The sequence below is a fragment of the Cupressus sempervirens genome, chromosome 6 (assembly GCF_028749045.1).
Source record: "Cupressus sempervirens isolate cs-2001-9-10 chromosome 6, ASM2874904v1, whole genome shotgun sequence".
Taxonomy (NCBI): domain Eukaryota; kingdom Viridiplantae; phylum Streptophyta; class Pinopsida; order Cupressales; family Cupressaceae; genus Cupressus; species Cupressus sempervirens.
Window position 1 is genome coordinate 103,497,948 of NC_143123.1, and position 19,792 is coordinate 103,517,739.

Below are 19,792 nucleotides of genomic sequence, written 5' to 3' on the forward strand. Positions count from 1 at the left end.
ATTTATAATTATTATAATCCTTTTTATTACATATATATATAATCACCACTAAAATTGCCACTCATCTAGTTCTTGTCGGTCCTTTGTTTCTTCATTACTCTCTTGATTATGCTCAGGATTATGCTTAGATATCTTGTTCATCATTTCCTTTTCTCCCTTATCAAGTGTAGCATCCATTCTTCGAACTTGGCTTCTTTTCCCATATATATGTCCCAGTTCGCAACTTTCCTCAATATTACCTAAACATCTCTATGCATATGATCCACGGAGGATCTTCATATTTACGTATTAGCACTTTCCATTATATTTCATATGTTAGATTAGTCAATGCCAATTGCCACATAATGATTGAGATGGTAGGTCAAACATGTGAATATATATATTTCAAATGATACTCTCTTTGCATGTAACTAGTGGGATTCATATGGATGATACATTGAATCACTCCTCTTCAAATGTCCATTCTCTTGTAATCTTTTTAGTTTACAGCAACAGTGGATACCCAAGTTGATAATCATATCTTCATTTTGGTTGACGTCATTACACACTCCATTCTTTGCAAATGACATATATTTCTCTTATACTTATGCACATGCGAGGCATAGCTTTTCAATAAATGAGTGTGCCCTTTCATTAATAAATCTTGAATTACTGGATAAGACATTGCTTCATAAACCATTGTGTTATTTGATGTTTGAACTTTTCTAACATTGCTGCTTGATTTGATTTTATAATAATAATTTTTTATTAGGATTATTCTTTTTGTCACCATGCACAGGTTCTTCCGACATTTTAATCTAATCTTTTGGAATGCCAAATTGACTTTTCATATGTTGGCTGGATATTATAATCGATGAAAACTTTATTGCAGTTTACAACTGTACATATGCCACTATTACCTGTTGATCACTCGTAGCCACGAATATTCGCTTTAGCATGGGTGGAGTTAATTCAATAAATCTATTGATCGGAATATATTAGAGTTTAATAATTTTCACTAGTTTTGGCTCATGCATATGCTAAGAATGAGGAACGGGAGTTTTTATTTGCCAATATTCTTGGATGACCAGTACCATCTCTGCTAGACTTTGACATTTCTGAAGAGACTAGTAACATCAGCAGTGATATATCTCATAAGCGGACTATATGTAGAAGAATACGATGGAACAACACACCATACCCAAAAGTAGAGACATATTCAAAATCCCAATGAAAATGGAGTTAATTAATATGCGAACTTACATATGGTGAGACCTCTTTCAAAGGCGATAGAAATATTGAGAAGAAAAATCATGTTATACAATGATGAGACAATCATTCAACAATGGAAGTTTTTTTTTTTTGATGGCACCAAACTTTCAAGGAATAATGATAGTAGAAGATTATTATCAGGTGCAATATATTCCGTGAGAGAAATTAATGCCAGCCAATACATGCTGGTAATGGCAGAGATTGGGCGATGATTTATGTGGATGTCAATCAAGCACTCTACAGATTATCACCATGAGTTGGGCACAAGTTCAAGCGGATTTAACAGAAGTCGAATAGAGATACCAATAGCAACAATTTTGGCCTCATCCAAATTGAGTCGCCTTTTGGAAGCGATTTATTCATTAACCAGAAAATAAGCTCAACCCTCCAAGTCATGCAAGAAGACATTAATATGTCCACAGTCTATAAGAACTGGCACTAAGGAAAGTATACGACTGAGAAAAGCCTTTGGCACACGAAGCAACAACAATGAAAACATGTGATAGGAGTTAGATATGGAGATAGAGTGATATCCCCATTTTTTCATTCACAAGCTGGCAGGACATTCTGCTTTGATACCACTTGTAATGTCCCGTTTAGGACATTTTCCTTGTTCGCCTCCTTATTTTATATGTCTTCATAGTAATCCATATATGATATCCCTTAGTCTATCATTCGTTCCCCCATTTATATATTTTATTACTAGTGAATGGATGGTTGCATCCCTTCAAATAAAAATTAACCTAGTTGTTATGGTTAAGGTTTAATAGTGATTATTAGCATATATTTAATAATGTACATTAATATATATTATATATGTATAACATTTATTAATAATATAATGTTGTCACCATTCATTTAGTACCAACCTTATTTATTATATATACCATAAGATTCTTATATTAGTAGATATATATTGTAATATTATTATATTAGTAAATAATGATATATTATCATTAGTAAATGCTGATATATTATCATTATATTTAAATATATAAATAATATATTAGATGATTTTATATCATATATTTATCTATATAAATATATTAAATTAATAGAATATTATTATAAAACCTAGTCTAACACCGGGGACATCACACCATTTTTCTCTCCAATACCATACAGTTGACTATAGAAAAGTATACCTGAAAATTGCATGACTGCTAGTAGAGGTTGTTTTGTCACCCATTATTTATTTTTAAGTCTATAAATTATTATAAAAATCACTCACTTTTATCACTATGGAACAGTTTGAAAATAAAATCCAAAATAATCCAAGTCTGTATAGAGAGGATTTAATAGGTTTTCTACTATGTTCCACGGAGTTTCCGGGACGGGAACGTTTTAGGGGACGGGGACGTGTTTCCGGTACGGGTACGGGTCGAAGCCAAAATTTAGGGGACGGGACATCAGGGGACGGCGATTAAAAACATAGGGGATTTTTTTTAATATAGAGACAAAATTCAAATATGTATATCATAACATTGATAAACCATTCACCATAGACATTTTAGAAGATAAATACATGGAATATTATCAAATGGCAAATACTAAGTGCTTCCATTATAACAATATCACATACATATATAGCAAAAATTAAAATGCCTAAAGGCTTCAAGTATCATGCTGAAATCAGAATGAAATAAAGAGAAGTCCAACTAAAATTGTTAGTAAATAGTAAATACCGAAAGCAGTCTTGCCTCACTAAACACAATCTTTGCTCATTGCTGCTACTGCTCTTATGTTTTTTTCCTTCCTCTTAGCAAGTATGTTAAATCGAAAAATGAGTAGAAGAGTTAGTGTTTTAATGGACCAAATATAGGTTGCATATTGTTATTATGTCTTTAAGATGACTAGGGGCCACACGAACAACAAAAATTAGGAAAAAATGTTTTTTTGGGGATGGTTTGCCTTTTCCAGATTGACTGGAAAAAAGGGGACGGCCAGCAGTTTCGGGGACGGATAGGGGACAGCAAAACTGTCCCCGATACTGCTGGCCGTCCCCAAGTTTCCTGCCCAAAAAAATTGGCCGTTTCGGGGACGTTTCTGAATTTTTCAAAAAAGGGACGTCGCAGGGTACGGCCAAAATCCGTACCCGCGTCCCCGTTTCGTACCCGGTACGGGTACTAGGGTACAGAGGCAGGGGACGCGTCCCCGTGGAGCATAGGTTTTCTATAGAATTTTCCAAGGGAAATTATTAAGATATGCCCTACTCTCTTACCATCTTAATTTTCAAACCACGATAAGCAACTTTTATACTCAGAAAACTTAACAATATAACTAGGTTGCTTAGGAAAATGGGAACTTCAATCAAAACAGTTATCTATAAATATTCTAGTTTTCAAATATCTAGTGCTGAAAATTTGAACAATGAATATATAGTACTTTCCAGTCTCGTGAACTTACTTTAGTCATTTCTAGACATGCATATACCTATTCCTTTGGTTTCATTCTTGTTTTTCGTTTCTTCTCAATGCTCTTTCTGATTGTGTTTGTCTAATGTACTCAATTTTCCATCAGAAGTAATACTAATTATCTTAGTCCTATATTTTAAACAATACCAAATTACAATAATACTTATGAAAAGACGTTTGATTTTTCTCGTAATTTGTCTTATTGGCCAAAATCACAGCTAAAATTGAAACTCCTCATTTTTGGAACATTGTGTATGAGGTAACAATAGCATATGCCTTATATTTTAGATATTGTCATAATTTAACTCAGAAACCCAGATATGAACAAAAGGTGAGAACAGATCTGATTCATATATGCAAAGTTGCAAAATACTTCACAAATGCTATTTCTTGTGGTTATGTCAAGGAAACAAAACCTATTTTGTTTTCACTATACTTACTCATTGCAGATCTCATTTCTAACAAATGGATGGCAATCTATCCCAAAGAGTGCCAATGTGTGTCGCAAAAACCCACCATGTGAAACAATTGCTATTTCCTTTTCCTTTCTTGTCCATAACCTGCAAAAATGCCGTCTTTATCAATCAAATGAATTGATTTAGAATTTTGACAATAATGAATGTTATTTATAACATGCATTACAAAAGAATGTGTTTTTGTTTTAGAAAGGGAAAAACCTGTCTGACAACCATAACATGCAAGTCAGGGAAAGAACCACATGTTTTGTTGTTCTTTCCTCTAAGATAATTGGTCTTGCTACATTAATTTAAGGCCACTATGTTTTCTTGTAAAATATGTTCTTATTCAGCATGACCATACCAAAATCTGATTTATCAACACAGATTTAAGATATTTGTGTTGTCCTAAAGAAAACTGCAACTGAAACTACATGTATAATGCAGAAGTTCAAAGTGTACTACAGATCTTGTCTCATATCAATTTTTTTAAAATTAAAATTACAATACTACAGAACCTTATGCCTACACTAGCATAAATAAGATTTCAAATCTTTGGTGCTACTACTATCATATGATTCTTACTTTCTTTCCATTTATGAAATCAATAGTATAATAATAATAATAAAAGTATGGAGATACTCCAACTTGTTCATGACTTATTTTGCTAATACTTGCTACTGGGAACAAAGAACTGTGCTTGAAATCAACTGGACGTGTAACTTTGATGCTTCTCAGGGCCGGAAATGCAAGTCAGCAAACAGGTATAAAGAATTCAGTAAGTGCACAAGAAAACATCCCAACAAGAGGGACACGAGATACACCCAGGATATTCCTAATATGGGGAAGCCACAGCATGGAATGGGGCTGTGCCCCCTTATTTTAACCAAACAGCAAGCTTAGAAACCAGCCTTTCTCTCATGAAGCATTCAAGCAGACTATGGGACCAATACATCCATCAACTGCACTCTAACTTTCTACTATTATATAATGCAATCAAAAATGGTCATGCTAAAGTGAAATGCATAATGACATGACAATTCTAGATAAACATTTGGTGTGTTTCCTTACCTTGCATTGCCTTTACAAGATTCCAACTATCACTATTATGCACATATTGGGTCAAAAGAATGAGAACACAAATAAACCACCTCAAGAGTTGGAAGAGTAAGTTTTTCACAGTATTCTCATTACTGTCAAAGAACAGCAATTTAGATGATCATTATAAGCAGACATTTAAGATTTTTAAGGAGAGAAAATGCTATAAATAAGAAGCAAATATGTTATTGAGGAGCAGAAATTTTAGAGCCTTAAGGAGCAGATATAAATAAGGATGGGAGATAAAAATTGATGTACCATTCATAGGCAGCATCAGAGCCAACTTGTTTTGGAGTTTTTCAATGCAATAAAATAAAGAAAATTCATCATGTCTGAATGGTGAAAGCTTCTGGTTGAATGTCCAAGTTCAGTCCAGGCCAAACCTCTCACCGACAGGGTTGGCTAGGATTCCCCACAAATTTCTGGGTGCCATAGCATTGTTATATGGGCTCTGTTTTTCGCTTCTGATGGAAGCATTGAAAAGCTATTGAATAGCTTTCTCCATCCAGGCTGCCCACATAAACGTTAATGAGACTTGAAAGAAGTAATGAACTATGATGAGTATATCCCCAAGAGGGATGGTTCATCTAAACTCAAAGCCAAATGTATTGGAAAGCACCTTTATAACTACCAATGATGCCTTGAACCAAGGTGCTACAAATGAGGTAACTTATACCTCTAGAACTACAAATACCCCCTTATCAACAAGTCTTACATCTAAATGCCTAAACCAAACATAAAATATTATTGGAGGGAGCCTTTCTTAGGCCTCACCCAAGTTCAATAAGAAAGATAAGATCTCATGATACAGTATCCTAGAAGGTACCTAGAGGAATAACATTTCAAATCAGGAGGCAGTATTGTCATTGAATCTGTAACATACCCACACAGCAAAGCTGCAAATTCATCTCAACATCTGACCATTTTGTAATTTATCTCATTAGTATTTTCTTTTCTCTAATCTTGTTTGTTTATATGGTATGTTTTATACAGGAATCCAATCATGGTAGGGAGCTCATTCTTTAGGAGCTAATTATTTTTTCTGTTTATAACATTGACACCATCTGACTTTTTTGTTTGAAACAATTCTCTGAGTTCCAATTAATACCCTGAATATCCTACATGTCAGCTAATTCTTAGTTTCTCACTCCTCTTCATTCATCATCAACCTTCTTATTCCTAATAATCGAGAATATATTAATATGAGAAAATAATACCAGGCACGTGAATATCTTTTTTATGTGTTTGTTTGTTACCCAGCCAGAATTTTATCAGCCATTCAAGATATAGTACTATTTTAATTTGCAGTTTGCACTTTAAATGTGGTCAGGGAAGTGATTTTACTTCTTGGTAAAATTTCAAAGCTTAATGTCTCTTTTGATAATAAACTATAAACTTCAATCCTTTCCACTTCTGTGAAACATATATTTATGGTTGGATGTTACAAAACAGAAAAGACTGCTTTCCTACCCTCCACACTGACATTTCCTCTATGGCAGTATTGTACTTTCAAATTCATTTTGCATAGCATTGCCAATCTTGTTGAAGTACAAACCAGTTATAAAAAAAAATCCCACGTGCTGCAATTTCTTCTTCTTTCTCCCTGACATCTGGTTGCCACAGAATATCTTCATCTGCTTCAATCTGCATGATAATTCCAAAGAGTCCAGTAAAAAATTTATTCACAATTTGAGATACGAAAACTCTTGCAAAGCATGCACCAAAATTAAAAACTCTTTCTATTCTCTTCAAGTATTTCACAAGCACAAATGTCTTCTTCAATGTCCCATAAACAAGCAATGAAGATCTTTAATCAAAGAGTGTCAAAAAGAATTGACATTAAATATACCACTGGATTAGAAGGACGAGAAATGCACCAGAGAAAAATCAATGGCAGGGAAAATGGATCGATATTCACTGATGCTTCTCCTTTTGTCACACGGAAGTACTCCCTGGAAATGACAAAAATTTTGCTTAAATTTGTGGGATTAAACCACCAGTAGCATTTGTAATCATAATTGCAGCTTAATTGTTACCCTATAGAAAATACTTCCAATCTTCTTAGTAAAAATTGAGGATATACGATGAAATAACAAAATCCTTCGTTTCAAGAGACATAACTTGCAATATCAAAAATAATCATGAATATTCAATGGATGACACATGTGGAGAAAACCAATTCTATTTATATTTCCATAGCAACTTTAACTTTCTTGAACTGCAGGGTGCCCTCAACCATACTAAAGAGGGTCCCATTTTCAACCAGCAGCCTCTCCTTCAATTTGACCATAGGGATAAACATCACACTACTCCACTGGTGAAGTACAGATGGGAAATGAGGTATTCATCGACATGATGACCCTTTCAGCATTTAGTTGTTTCTTATTGTTTTAAATCACATAAGCAAGTTCTATTCTAGCTCTCTCATTGGACAAGAGCTGTTCTGTAACTTTGCACTCTGAGATACTTTCAATTAACTCTTTTGCAGCAGTTAGTAGTTGGCCTATTTCTTAAGGAGATTTAAGAGTGCCACCTAATTGGCCCTTCAGTATTGCACATTATTAGTAACAAGTTATGTGACTTTATGGAGCATCTTGTTCTTCCCTTTTTTCCTCTACAGCCTTAAAGAGCCCTTGCAAGCTGCATTGATGTTGACCAGAGCAATGTGGATAGAAGTTTCTTCAGATTCCAGCTGGCTAGAAGGTCGAATTTTGTCATGTTAAGGGTTTGGGACAGAATGAGTACTCTGAGTAAGGGTTATATGAATTTCCTCATTTCAACAAAAAAACAGAGGGTTTATTGCTTGATGGCACTTGGCAAAAAGATGGTGTTTTTACTGGAAGTCAGCATGAACAAACTATTAGCTACACAACTAATGCACTAATATACAGATAAAGAAACAGTTCATACCAGATTTTATTTTATTAGAAAAGCACAATAGACAATTCATTGAGAGCAAATGCACCCTCCCCTGAATACAGAGATTCTATTTAAAGTGCCCAATAGTTGTCAGATAAAAAACAACAATTGGTAACCACTTATGATTATTTATCAACAAACCAATGCAGACAACCAACTAGCCAGATAAGTTGGTCTGACAACCTCTAAACTAATGTCGACATTCCACATGCAGTCATTAGCTCACAGATTTATGACTTAGTTTTAGAGATTATACATCACAGAAATTGTAAACATCTGATTTACAAGAAAATAAAATGTAAACGAAGCACCAAATACCATGAAACAAGACAAATATGCCCTTGAGAAACTCAAACAAGAAAGAACTCCAATTTCAGCATCACTCACTTATGTACTTCAAATTGACAATAGAAGAGATAGCAGCACTTGGGCCTGCAAATTAAAGCTTTATCCTAACATAAATAGCTCAAAAAACCTCTAAAACACTCTCAAGTTCCCCTGCATTTACTATTTAGTGTAGTTTTGAAACTTAGAGATATAATTGTGCCCATCTCCAACTGCAACCCTCAAAAATGCAATTAGCAACTAAGAGTGATTCACACTCATCCTACAAGGATGGAAAATATCTATAATCAATTTGGAAGCTAAATATGTTGCAATGTCCCCATTTTTGAGTTTTCAGTCTATCATTGGGTCCTTGTGGGCTGATACTGGTGTTTAGAGGACCTTGTTGTGGAGTTAGGATTTCCAATGGCCAATAGTGATTTTTGGCTCCATTTTGGTATACTTACTACTTATAGTAAGTCAACAGATGGTTCAAATGAACTTAGATGAGTTAGAGGTGTTGAATGATGCTCTCAGCTTTTATTTTTGGCTTCTGATCTGAACTCAAAGAATCTTGGAGGGAGCGTCTAATTTTTAGTAAGTCACCCTGTCAAGTTCATTCATTGTCTTCCTTCATCAAGATCGCTCATGTACTGTCAAATTTCGATTCTAATGCTTCTTTAGTCATTTTCGCAAAACAAGTGAATTATAATTATTAATTACTTAAATTCACCAAGGGTGTTATTTTTGCTGGTATAGTATATTGGTCACTCTAGTGTCATACTCGTTGGAACCAGGTTGACAAGTTTTAAATCTTAGGCACAAGAAACAATAACCTTGTGTGAAAAGGTCATTTTTGGAGGCAAAAGGACTAATAAATTTTATTTTTTCAATTATGTGCCTACGTATAATGCACAGTACATTTAAGTGAAAAGTGTACTCATTAAGCTATTGAGCATTAAATGTGAATGAAAAACCAAGTTTCAATTTATATTATATTAAGGCCTTCATGAGGAAATCAAGAAAATCTTTTGTTTATTGCATTCTTTATGAATTTGGGAGCTCTTGAAGGTTTCAACGTAAGCTGTTGGGAGGACTAATTCCACCAATCATTTGGCACTTTGAGCTGTTGAAAACATACGGTGAATTGTGCTCTAATTCTAAGAATTATTTCTGCATTTGGGGTTTGACAAATTGGTGCCAAAGTATACCAATTTGATCTCATTATATGTTGTGACTTATATCAGAAGGGTTTACTAGTTGGATGCAATTATTTCAACCTTCATTTTTGTTACAAGACTGTTTCTTGAAGGTGGTTTAGATATGCAATTGCATATTTCCTTGGGTGGCCAGTTAGAGATGGTGATGTAAGGGATTGTTGTAGCAGGGTCTGCATTACTAGAGTTGCATTTGGGTTTCTATGCCTAAAGGGTTGCATCTATTAGCAACGTTATTACCTTGGCTGTCATATACAAGGTTGGCGAGGAGTTTCTTGAGATGTGGCTGCAATATAATTAATGAAAACAATAATTACAGGAGTCTTGCTAGTTATTTATCAATAGGTTATTGTTTGTAAAAATTTGCAATTCTTAGAATTATATTGACATTATCAATTGTTTCATTTCATGTTATTGTTTAAGCATTTATGTATACTTTGAAAATCCAAAAAAAAAAATTCCGAAAACAAACTATTCTTTAGTATTGCTATAATGTGAGCCAACGGCGCTCTTACAGTGGTATCAGGCCAGTTTCATGCCATCTGGTGCAGTAGTGAAAAAATTATTATCTTGGTCTCGCTGTTGTAATTTGAGTGACAAGTACTCTTGCTGTTATTCCAGTTTTGAAAAAACACAAGAAAACAAGTCAACAAGGAAACTAGTTGAATAGCAAGGTTAATCTCAGGAAGCAAACAATTGCCCTAATGGAAAGTATGGAAAAACTTTGTCAACATAAAAAAAAGATGGATGAATTACTTTCGAACTCGGCAGCTATAGACAATAGTACAAGGTATATGAGTTCCATTTTTAAAAAGTCTTCCACTATTGGCTAAAAATTTTGTACATCACTAACTACGACTTACAAAATTGTTACTTTAGGCAACATTTCATGAGATTTCTCTCCTCTCAGCAATAGGGAGGCTCCCTTCATACCGTAGGTGGCTTCAATAGGAACTTAACTTAAAGTAAAAAAAGGATGGTTCTTTTGATCAATTCCTCCTTTTTCAGGAATGATTTGCCTACAACTCTAACTTTCCAACTTAACAAAAAGTGTCTTATTGCTATGCTAATACTAGTGACCCTAGAATTGACGTAAGAACAACACCAAGGGTAGTAGTTTACTTTTTATATTTTGCAAAACAAAAACAGGAACCCGAAGTCCCCTGCATTTCTAGGGAATGAAGACTCAAGTAGAATAACTAGTAAGGCACAAAGTCTCTTAATCAATACCTTCAAATTCAATAAAAACACTTACAATTGAAACCCAAAGTTTCAACTCTAAGTGAATACAGCCCCTACTATCTATTACAATTTGTTCTCCTGCAGCACAAAGTCTTCAAAAGTTTGAATTGGCTCTTAATGCAATAGGCAGCTCAAAATCTGCACAATTAAGTTCAAATCCCTCTTGATCAAAGCTCCAAAAATCAAAATTAATATCCAGACAATGTAGTCATGTAACGCCTTGAACCAACACAAAGTTCGAAAGCAACTTGCCACTTTTATTTATAGAAATTTAGATTTACATACCAGCACAAAGTTTTAGAGTGCACAATACAAATTGGCAAAATTTTCGTGCTTTGCCAAAAGATGATTATATACAGTGAACTCTCTCCTTTATATAGAAAAATAGGAGAGAGAAAGGTGGAGGAAAAAGTGGAACAACCTCAACCACCTTAACTAACTACATGGACTTTATTCAAAGTTGCATGCCTAATGCGATTGCAACTTAATTACGTTATCCTGTACTTACAACAGAAATGCTCTTTACAAAAATTTTCCTACTGCCATTTTACTTAAAGTATATGAAAATCTGATTTGAAGTATTCACATGGTATCAACTAGCTCTCCAAAATTCTGCAAGGACTCGCGTACAACTACAGCACTTGGTTCACCGCTGTGTTGTGAGATCATTATAACCTTCCTGAGTATGCTTGTTGCTCCAGATATCTCTTTGTTACAAATCTCCATTTGATTTTGCAAATTCTTTAATGAATACTTTCAGCTTGTCAATGTATCCAGCACACTGAAGTTGAAGTTGTCCACTTCAAGCTGTAAGCGGGTGGCCTCTGCGAACTCTGTGAGAACATCTTCTTGATTCTTAAGTCCGTTATCTTCAATGATGATTTCGCATGATAGCCCTCTCAATGCCTCTCTGATCGAGCTTTCTTGGTTAGTTATCTTGGCTACTGCTGCCTTCGCATCTTTTACAAGTCCTTGTAAAAATTTCTCTTTGTTGGTCATCATATGTGCATAATCATGGTACATCTCAACAGACGTGATGACTTCGTACTCACACGAGATGTCCAAATCAATCTCTGTCATGCTATTCCAGATACCAAGATCCTTGTCCAGCAACTCGAGTTGATGATTGAGTGATTTAAGAATGTCATTCAATCCAACAGTAGTCTCTTTCCCTTTTGTTGGTGTAACTTCTCTTTACTTTGCCAAATGGTGCACCTGTGGAACTGTCACATGAAAGTTTCATAGTATATGAACATTGTCATATGAAGGGTCCATAGCAAACTTGGGTGTGTAAAAACACAAATTCGAGCAAGGTATTTATAGGTAAAGGGCATCAAATTATTAGGGACAACAAATGAGCAAATGGGTCAAGCTCAAAGTGGCTAAAAAGTGATTAGGAAAAAAACGGGTTTTTCAAGGTTCATTGTACGTACGGCCAGCAAGCTTGGAGTTAAGTGAATGAAAAGGAAAATGAGTAACACATTGGGCGTAGCATGTTTTAATAAGAGCAAAACGTGATACTCTATCTGGCAAGCATATGGGAGAAACTTCAACCATAGGGAAGCCATATGGAGGTCTATGGAATGCATGGTGGTGGGGTTTTATCTGTCATTCACATGTGAGGAAAACAGTGAGCTTGCCTTTCTTTTAAGAACGGGATTTCACACCCAACTACATATGCAAGTAAATGAAACCTTGCACATGCAACTTGGAGAAGAAGACAGAAGATAGAAGGAGCAACTTCGTGCCCACAAAAGGAGACACAAATCTGAAAATGGAAATGGCAAAGATTTGCAAGAACAAAGAAAATATATACAAATATCTTAAGGAGAATAACAAATGAAATTTACCTCAACTCCACCAAGAATGAGAAAAACAATTCTTTATCCAAAACTTGAGCAAATTTAAAATAAATCCAAGAGATTTAGGATTTTAGATTTGTCCAAAGCCAAAGACTTAGATACATTTCGAAAGTCAAACAACATGGTTCGAATTTGGACATGTGGAGATAATTAGAGAGATTAAATGCCCAAAACTTGGAACAAACTTTGACCAAATCAATGCCATATGCAAATGCATTAAAATAATGGCATCTAGGGTATCATTTTAAGTTTAGAAATGATGAAGAACAAGCTGCAAATCGAAATACATACCCTAGACTTCTTCTTGGAGTGATTGGAAGCCAAGAACCATGAAGAAATGCAGCGTTCTTTTTTTAAACGTGCCCTAGATGGGCTGTTTATTATCAAATGCATGTGTTAAAGAACATGCTTTTGCTCTCAAATTCGCCACTTTTCAAAAATGCCCAAAAATACCATCTTTTTTGGTCAAAAATGTGACTTTTTTGGTCCAAAACGTAATTTTTTTTAAGGAAGACACTTGCCAATATGTTATCAATACATAAACCCCCTTTTTTAGAATGTTTGCATGTGAAAAATGTGCCCAAAAACCCTCCAAATGTAGGATGTAAGTTAAAAACGGGATTTCCTTGTGCAAATACATATATCACAATGCATGCAATGTGATCCAAAATCGCCACTTTGCCTTATATGGCTTTAAAAGTCACTTTTTGTAACCAATTACATGTATTTGAAAGACATGCAAATGGGCCAAAAATCGCCACTTTGCCTCGGTGGGGTTTTAAAACATGAAAACACATTTTAAACTACATGTAGTTGGGCCAAAAAATGCCACTTTGGCTTATGCTAAGTGAAATGGATTTTTAAATATTACTTACACATGCAATTAGGTCCAAAATCGCCACCTAGTGCATTTATATGTTATTAAAACATGTATTTCAACTTAAAGAGTCCATTAAGTAGCAATTTTAATAGAGGAATATGTAATGGGTTAGAAAAACCCCATTTAAATGCATTAATATAATCTAAAATAAATTTATACATGCAACAACATATGTAAATGAGTTAGATTTTCTCACTTGCATTAACTAAATAGACTTAAAATATGCAAATACATATTAAAACCCCACTTAACACATTAAAACGTGTTATTGCATATAAAAAGTCCATTTAATTTAATGTTGGGACTTATAATTTACTGGGAGTGGATTTTCATGAAGTATTTTGCATGTGGATGTATGCAATATGTAATAAAAATCCCACTTTTATGCACTTAAGTTGTCTCATGTAAATATATTTAATATCTAACTATAGTTTTTAATAAAGTAACATAAAAATAGTCTTGAAATAGGCTATTTTTATAAAACATAAAAACCTATGGTCAAATCAACTCACAATGAGTTGAAATTTTAAAATGGACCACAAAATCCACTTTAAATATTAAATATTATTTAATATTGTGCAATCACTAATAAAAAGTCCACTTTTATGAGGTTTTTAATAAAAATATGTAGTTGACCTTAAAAACCCCACTTTTTCCTTCATAACTTGAGTTAGACAACTCCGATTTGGACCTAAGTTAGCTCGAATCGAGCAGAATTCCAAGGGCTACTCACTTAGGGCAAAAAAAAACCAAAAACTAATTACAACACAAAGAAAAAATGTGAAAGTTTACCAAAAATCGAGTGTTTGCAATGTAAGAAGAAAAACTCCTACCAACAAACAATTGGGGATAATCTCGACGGAAAACCTTCAAAAGAACACATAGACAAGCCTACACAAAGAACAGTTCAGAGATAATGAGTTGTTTTCATAACGCCTTGTCAATGCGTTGAAACAAAGAGGATGCGCTTACAAATCCATGAGATAATTTTGTAGGGTTGCCTCAATTTTGTAATGTCAAAATTAAGGATTACATCCACACAGAGAAAATAGGAAGAGAATCAAGAGTGCCACATAAGTGTAGCTTCAACAACCACAAACCATCAGGTGGTGGAGTCTTTTCTCAGTGAGGTAGCTACTAGTCCTTCTCATGTGCATGATGTTAGAGGCTCTTTCAAGAGCATGTGGTTATAACAGACTTGCTTGAGGATAGTTGCATTGATTACTAACATTTAAGTGAAAAGTTTTCTCATGAAGCTATTGGGCGTTGGGTGTAGATGAAGCCAAGTTTCATTTTATATTATAAAATGGCCTTCATGAGGAAATCAAACAATCTTTTGTTTATTGCATTCTTTATGAATTTGGGAGCTCTTGAGGGTTCCAGCGTTAGTTGTTGGAGAGGAATGATTTCTCCATCCATTTGGCACTTTGAGCTATTGAAATATACATTGAATTGTGTTTTGATTCAAAGAATTATTTCTGCATTTGGTGTTTGACAAATTGCTGCTGAAGTATACCAATTTGATCTCATTATTTGTTGTGATTTATATCAAAAGGATTTACTAGTTGGAGGCCATTATTTCAAGCTTCATTTCTGTTACAAGGTTGTTGCTTGAAAGCGGTTTGAATCCTTAGTTGCATATTTCCTTGGGCGGTCAATTTTGAATGGTGATGTGAGGGATTGTTGTAGCTAGGCGTGCATTGCTAGGGCTGCACTTGGGTTTCATATGGCCAGCACCTTTGCATCTATTCGCTGTTAGTTTTTCATAGAGGATCTGCTACAAATGTATTAGGACTACCATTTTTCTTGGTATGTATTTTCCACTTTGCAACAATCTCTTATTTATGTTGATAATAAATCAAGAGGAGACATGTCCCTTCATGGGACATGTCTATTCATTAAAATACTAACAACATAATTAATTAAACTACAAATATATATATATATATATATATATATATATATAACTTGAGTTTTAATCTCAAAGCTTATCCAACTAAAGCTACCAAACATTAACACTCCCTCTTAGCTAGGGAGGATAAACTCAAGACATATATTAAGATTATCTTTGATCAGAAGATATCCAACATTTAGATATCACATTTGATATCACAAGTATTGGCCTCCCACAATATCGACATCCGATATTCACCAAGTACTCAAATAAGGTTTTGATATCACATTTGCTATCAAGAGTATTGGCCTCCCAGAATATCGACATCCGATATTCACCGAGTACTCAAATAAGGTGTGATATCACATTTGACATCACGAGTATTGGTCTCCCAGAATATCATACGATATTCGCCAATTACTCCAAATAAGGTTTGATATCACATATGATATCATGAGTGTTGGCCTCCCAGAATATCAATGATATTCACCAAATACTCAAAGTAATGGTCTCCCAAAATGTTGGGATGCAAGACATTCACCATTTACTCAATCTATTAGATCTCATAATACAAGTTATTGTAAGATCGTCACCTTACAATAACTTCTCCAAATACAAGTGATGATCATTTGGAAGTCGTCACTTCCTCATGATGTACACAGGGGCAGGCCCATTAAAATTACATAGTCATGAGACATATTCATGAATCATTGTCCTCTGGAAAATCCACCTCAACATGGTTTACTCCCTCTTAATCAATACGACCAAGTTCACTGAACAACATCCCCAGTCTTCTCCCTCTCTTTCAAGGTTGCCTCTAGTAACATGGCAAGCTCCCTCTGAATCCCAATCTCCCTATTCCTGCAATAACATTCTTAGAGGAAAAGAATCAAGGCAAATAATTCTTATAGTGATTTATTCAAAATGGAAAAAGGCTTAAAGTGACATAAAAACAGTTGAAGTAGCTCAAGATTTTGCTGCACCTTTAGGATCTGTCAGAGAAAGTAAAAGAACTAAAAGATTCTTTGGTTATACAGCAAATATGATTGATTTATCCAAAACAGAGCCAACCAATCCTTCTGATGCTATTAAACATCCAGCCTGGAAAGAAGCTATGACAAAAGAATATCAATCAATTATGAAAAATGATGTTTGGGAAATAGTTCCTAGGCCAAAAGGAAAATCCATTGCGTCTTCAAAATGGATATTCAAAATAAAGCATGTTGCTGATGGAAGTATTGAGAAATATAAAGCTAGATTTGTAGCCAGAGGTTCACATGAAGTTGGTAGTTTAATTTGATATAATCTGGTGAATTGGTAAGATAGTTGGTCGTTATGATTTTCAAGTGAAGATGACATGTTAGATGATCATTAGTCGTGAATTCATGGAATTAAGATGAAAGGTTAACTAATATGATTATTTATAATTTATAATTTAATTACAGAGAAATTCCTTGCAGGGAGCATGTCGAAGGGGTGGAAGCATTGTTAGAAAAGAATTTGGCAGGGCATCACCATCACTGGCAGACGGGTAAAGGACCTAGCGATTTGAAACAAGATACATCTGTGGAATTGCATGAGTTATTTAAATAAATAATTTAAATAAAATAATTGAGTTAAAATATAAAATGTATCTTAAGGACTTTAATTTTTAAAAAGGTTTTTAATTTATCCTTCTTTATAAACGTATATTTTATAAAATCACCTCTAAAATCATTATAATTTAATAATCAATTAAGTAATGTTGATTGTACTTTTAAGATTTTAAAAATGTTCAAATTTTAACAACATTTGAATTATTATTTTCGAGTTATATTCTTTTATGCCTTCCTTGTTTTTAATCGATTAAAAAATTAGAAATTAGAATCCATTATAATCTTCCAACTTATGTTCTTGTTTTTTTTTTATTTACTTTGAATTTATAGTTGGAATCAAATGGTTACTTTGGGTATGCGAATAGCTTGTAATCGGCTTTCTTTTCTTTTCTTTTCTTTTATTCCCCTATTTCTTTTCAAATCGATGGAGTGAGACATTTGTGTAGGATCTTGTAACGGCAGGCCAAGTTCAAATTAATAAATATACAAGTCTTGTCATCTATCAGGCACCTTGGGGATAGTCAACTCTCATTCACTCTGCAACTACCCTGCTCATACCTATTACCTTTGCTCACGTCTATCACCCTGCTTAGTTTCGAAACCTTTAAAATCTGAACCCGTCTCCATATTGTTTCCCAACGTTATCTTTTGAGCTTTCTAAGCTGTCGACAGAACCTGGGTAATCATCGTGATTATATCATCACATTTAGAAAGCTGTGGAAGTCTGGGAAGAAAGCATTGCTTACGGGAGTAGCAAGCCATCTTCAAAGCTTGTGTCACGTAAGGAAATAATTCTGCTTTCTTTTAATCTTTTTTCCATTACCACGTCCAAGCTGAGTCGGCCTTTGAATTCTTTCAAAAGGAATCCCATATTTCCAGTATACAAACAGTCTTCAAAAGATTAGAGCAAAACGTAAACTTCTTTTAAGTCTGTATTTAGCTCACGTGAACTGTAAATAAGCCAACACCTTTAGTTGGCTAAAAACGTTTGGTCAAAGTAATACTTCTAATCTGCCGAATGTCTTGAAAGATAGAATAATCGATCAGGTGTATTACTACCGAACCTAGGGAGAAAGATTGGTATATTTGATGTCTTATACACCCAATGATTCACTAGCAGTCATTCTATTTTCTTTTGACATGCTTACTACTTAATGAAATCCTACAAATTAAAGAGACATAACCTTTTTCTTAGGACAATATTTTCCTATTCTTATTTGATTTCGATTATGGTTTAAATTGAAATTATGGAGGCCATGTAAAGTGAGTAGACAGGTAGCATAATAAATTCAACACCTAATGCTTTTATTCATTAGGGCCATACCTATCAATCGTCAAGTTTGTGCTAATGTCTTCTAACTTCCTTTGGATCTGGTTAGGCTTTTCGTGTGGAACTAGGTTATGAGAATATTATATGAATGCCTGAATTCATTATTTCCAATCTAGAGATAGAAATTTTAAATGCCCTGGAATCTTTCAAAAAAAAAAAAATCTGATGGTGCTGGCATTTCCTAGAAATGTACTCAATTTTGTATATGTTAAATTATAATGTATGAACATAGTTTGTGAAATGTCGGATACATGTATAATTGGCAGAATCGGTTAATCTGAGAATTTCATAATACCTAGAACTCACCCAGCTGTGTAACCAAGAGAAAGGGTGGTGAGGTGAAAAAGAGGAATCTATGATAATTGGCATACCAATATTTATCAATTAATATGAATCAATTAATAGCTTATGCATATTCCTATTATGGAAGATCTTCTGCTGCCAAGATGTACGATGAGTTAATTACCAAGAAGTCCAGTGGATGGTAAGATGTTCCCTATCAATTCCGGGTAGGGAGGGCCTTTCTCGTTAGAGATCGTGTGGGGATATGTTGAGGTCCGAGGTTGGGTGGTAAAGCCCTTGGCAATGCTTCACCTCTCTCAAGATGTCGGATATGCGTCAGAGAGAGATAAGCTATGCATTCAATTGTTTATCAGAACACAGGTATTATCATTTTTATTTATAAGGAGGTAAGATTAAATTGATTTAAATTCATTGTTATCATTATTTTACACTTGGATTGATTTGTGAAATTGTTTTTCATTTATATCGATATTGAATATAAGTATTTATCTAACCTTGAGAAACTGTCACAGATAAGTAATCTGAAGTAAAAGAAATCCGAAGCCCTAATTGATTTGGGTGACAGCTTGAACCCTTAAATGATACAGTGGTATTGGAAGCCCTAGCTAAATCCGTGGTCGCGGAAGCCCTAAAGTGAATCTGTGGTATTGAAAGCCCTAAGTGAGATAGCAGTATCAGAAGCCCTAAATGAATTAAAGGTAAACAATGCTCTAATTTCAAAATAATAGAAGTATTTAATTTGATTTTAAGATAGCAATTTTTAGATGGTAGTTGTCATATGAAATTGTTTAGTGTATTGTGAACTAATCCGAGTGGTTGCAAAAGCATCCTTAGTTGACTTTCAGTCTTAGTGTTTCGAGGTATGTGATTTCAATTTCTGAAGTAATTTCAGTAAAAGGTATTACAAGTATTCAATTAAGAAATTTTTGTTTAACTGACTTTAACGGTAAATCTTCTTCACTTGAACATGAATGATGTAACTGCCTTCTTATGAAATTGAAGTTATAA

General features: G+C 34.2%; 1 protein-coding gene across 1 annotated transcript in view; it reads right to left on the bottom strand.

Annotated features, from left to right (window-relative positions):
• Nucleotides 1–19,792, bottom strand: part of LOC149551455 (phosphoglycerate mutase-like protein 1) — a 149,669-nt gene that overhangs the window by 50,691 nt on the left and 79,186 nt on the right. Inside the window, exons 6-8 of the mRNA XM_089786964.1 lie at nucleotides 7,096–7,170; nucleotides 6,774–6,862; nucleotides 4,106–4,225 (exon numbers count right to left, since the gene is read on the bottom strand). Of these exons, the coding sequence (XP_089643090.1) occupies nucleotides 4,106–4,225; nucleotides 6,774–6,862; nucleotides 7,096–7,170 (284 nt within the window). The remainder of the gene's footprint in view (nucleotides 1–4,105; nucleotides 4,226–6,773; nucleotides 6,863–7,095; nucleotides 7,171–19,792) is intronic.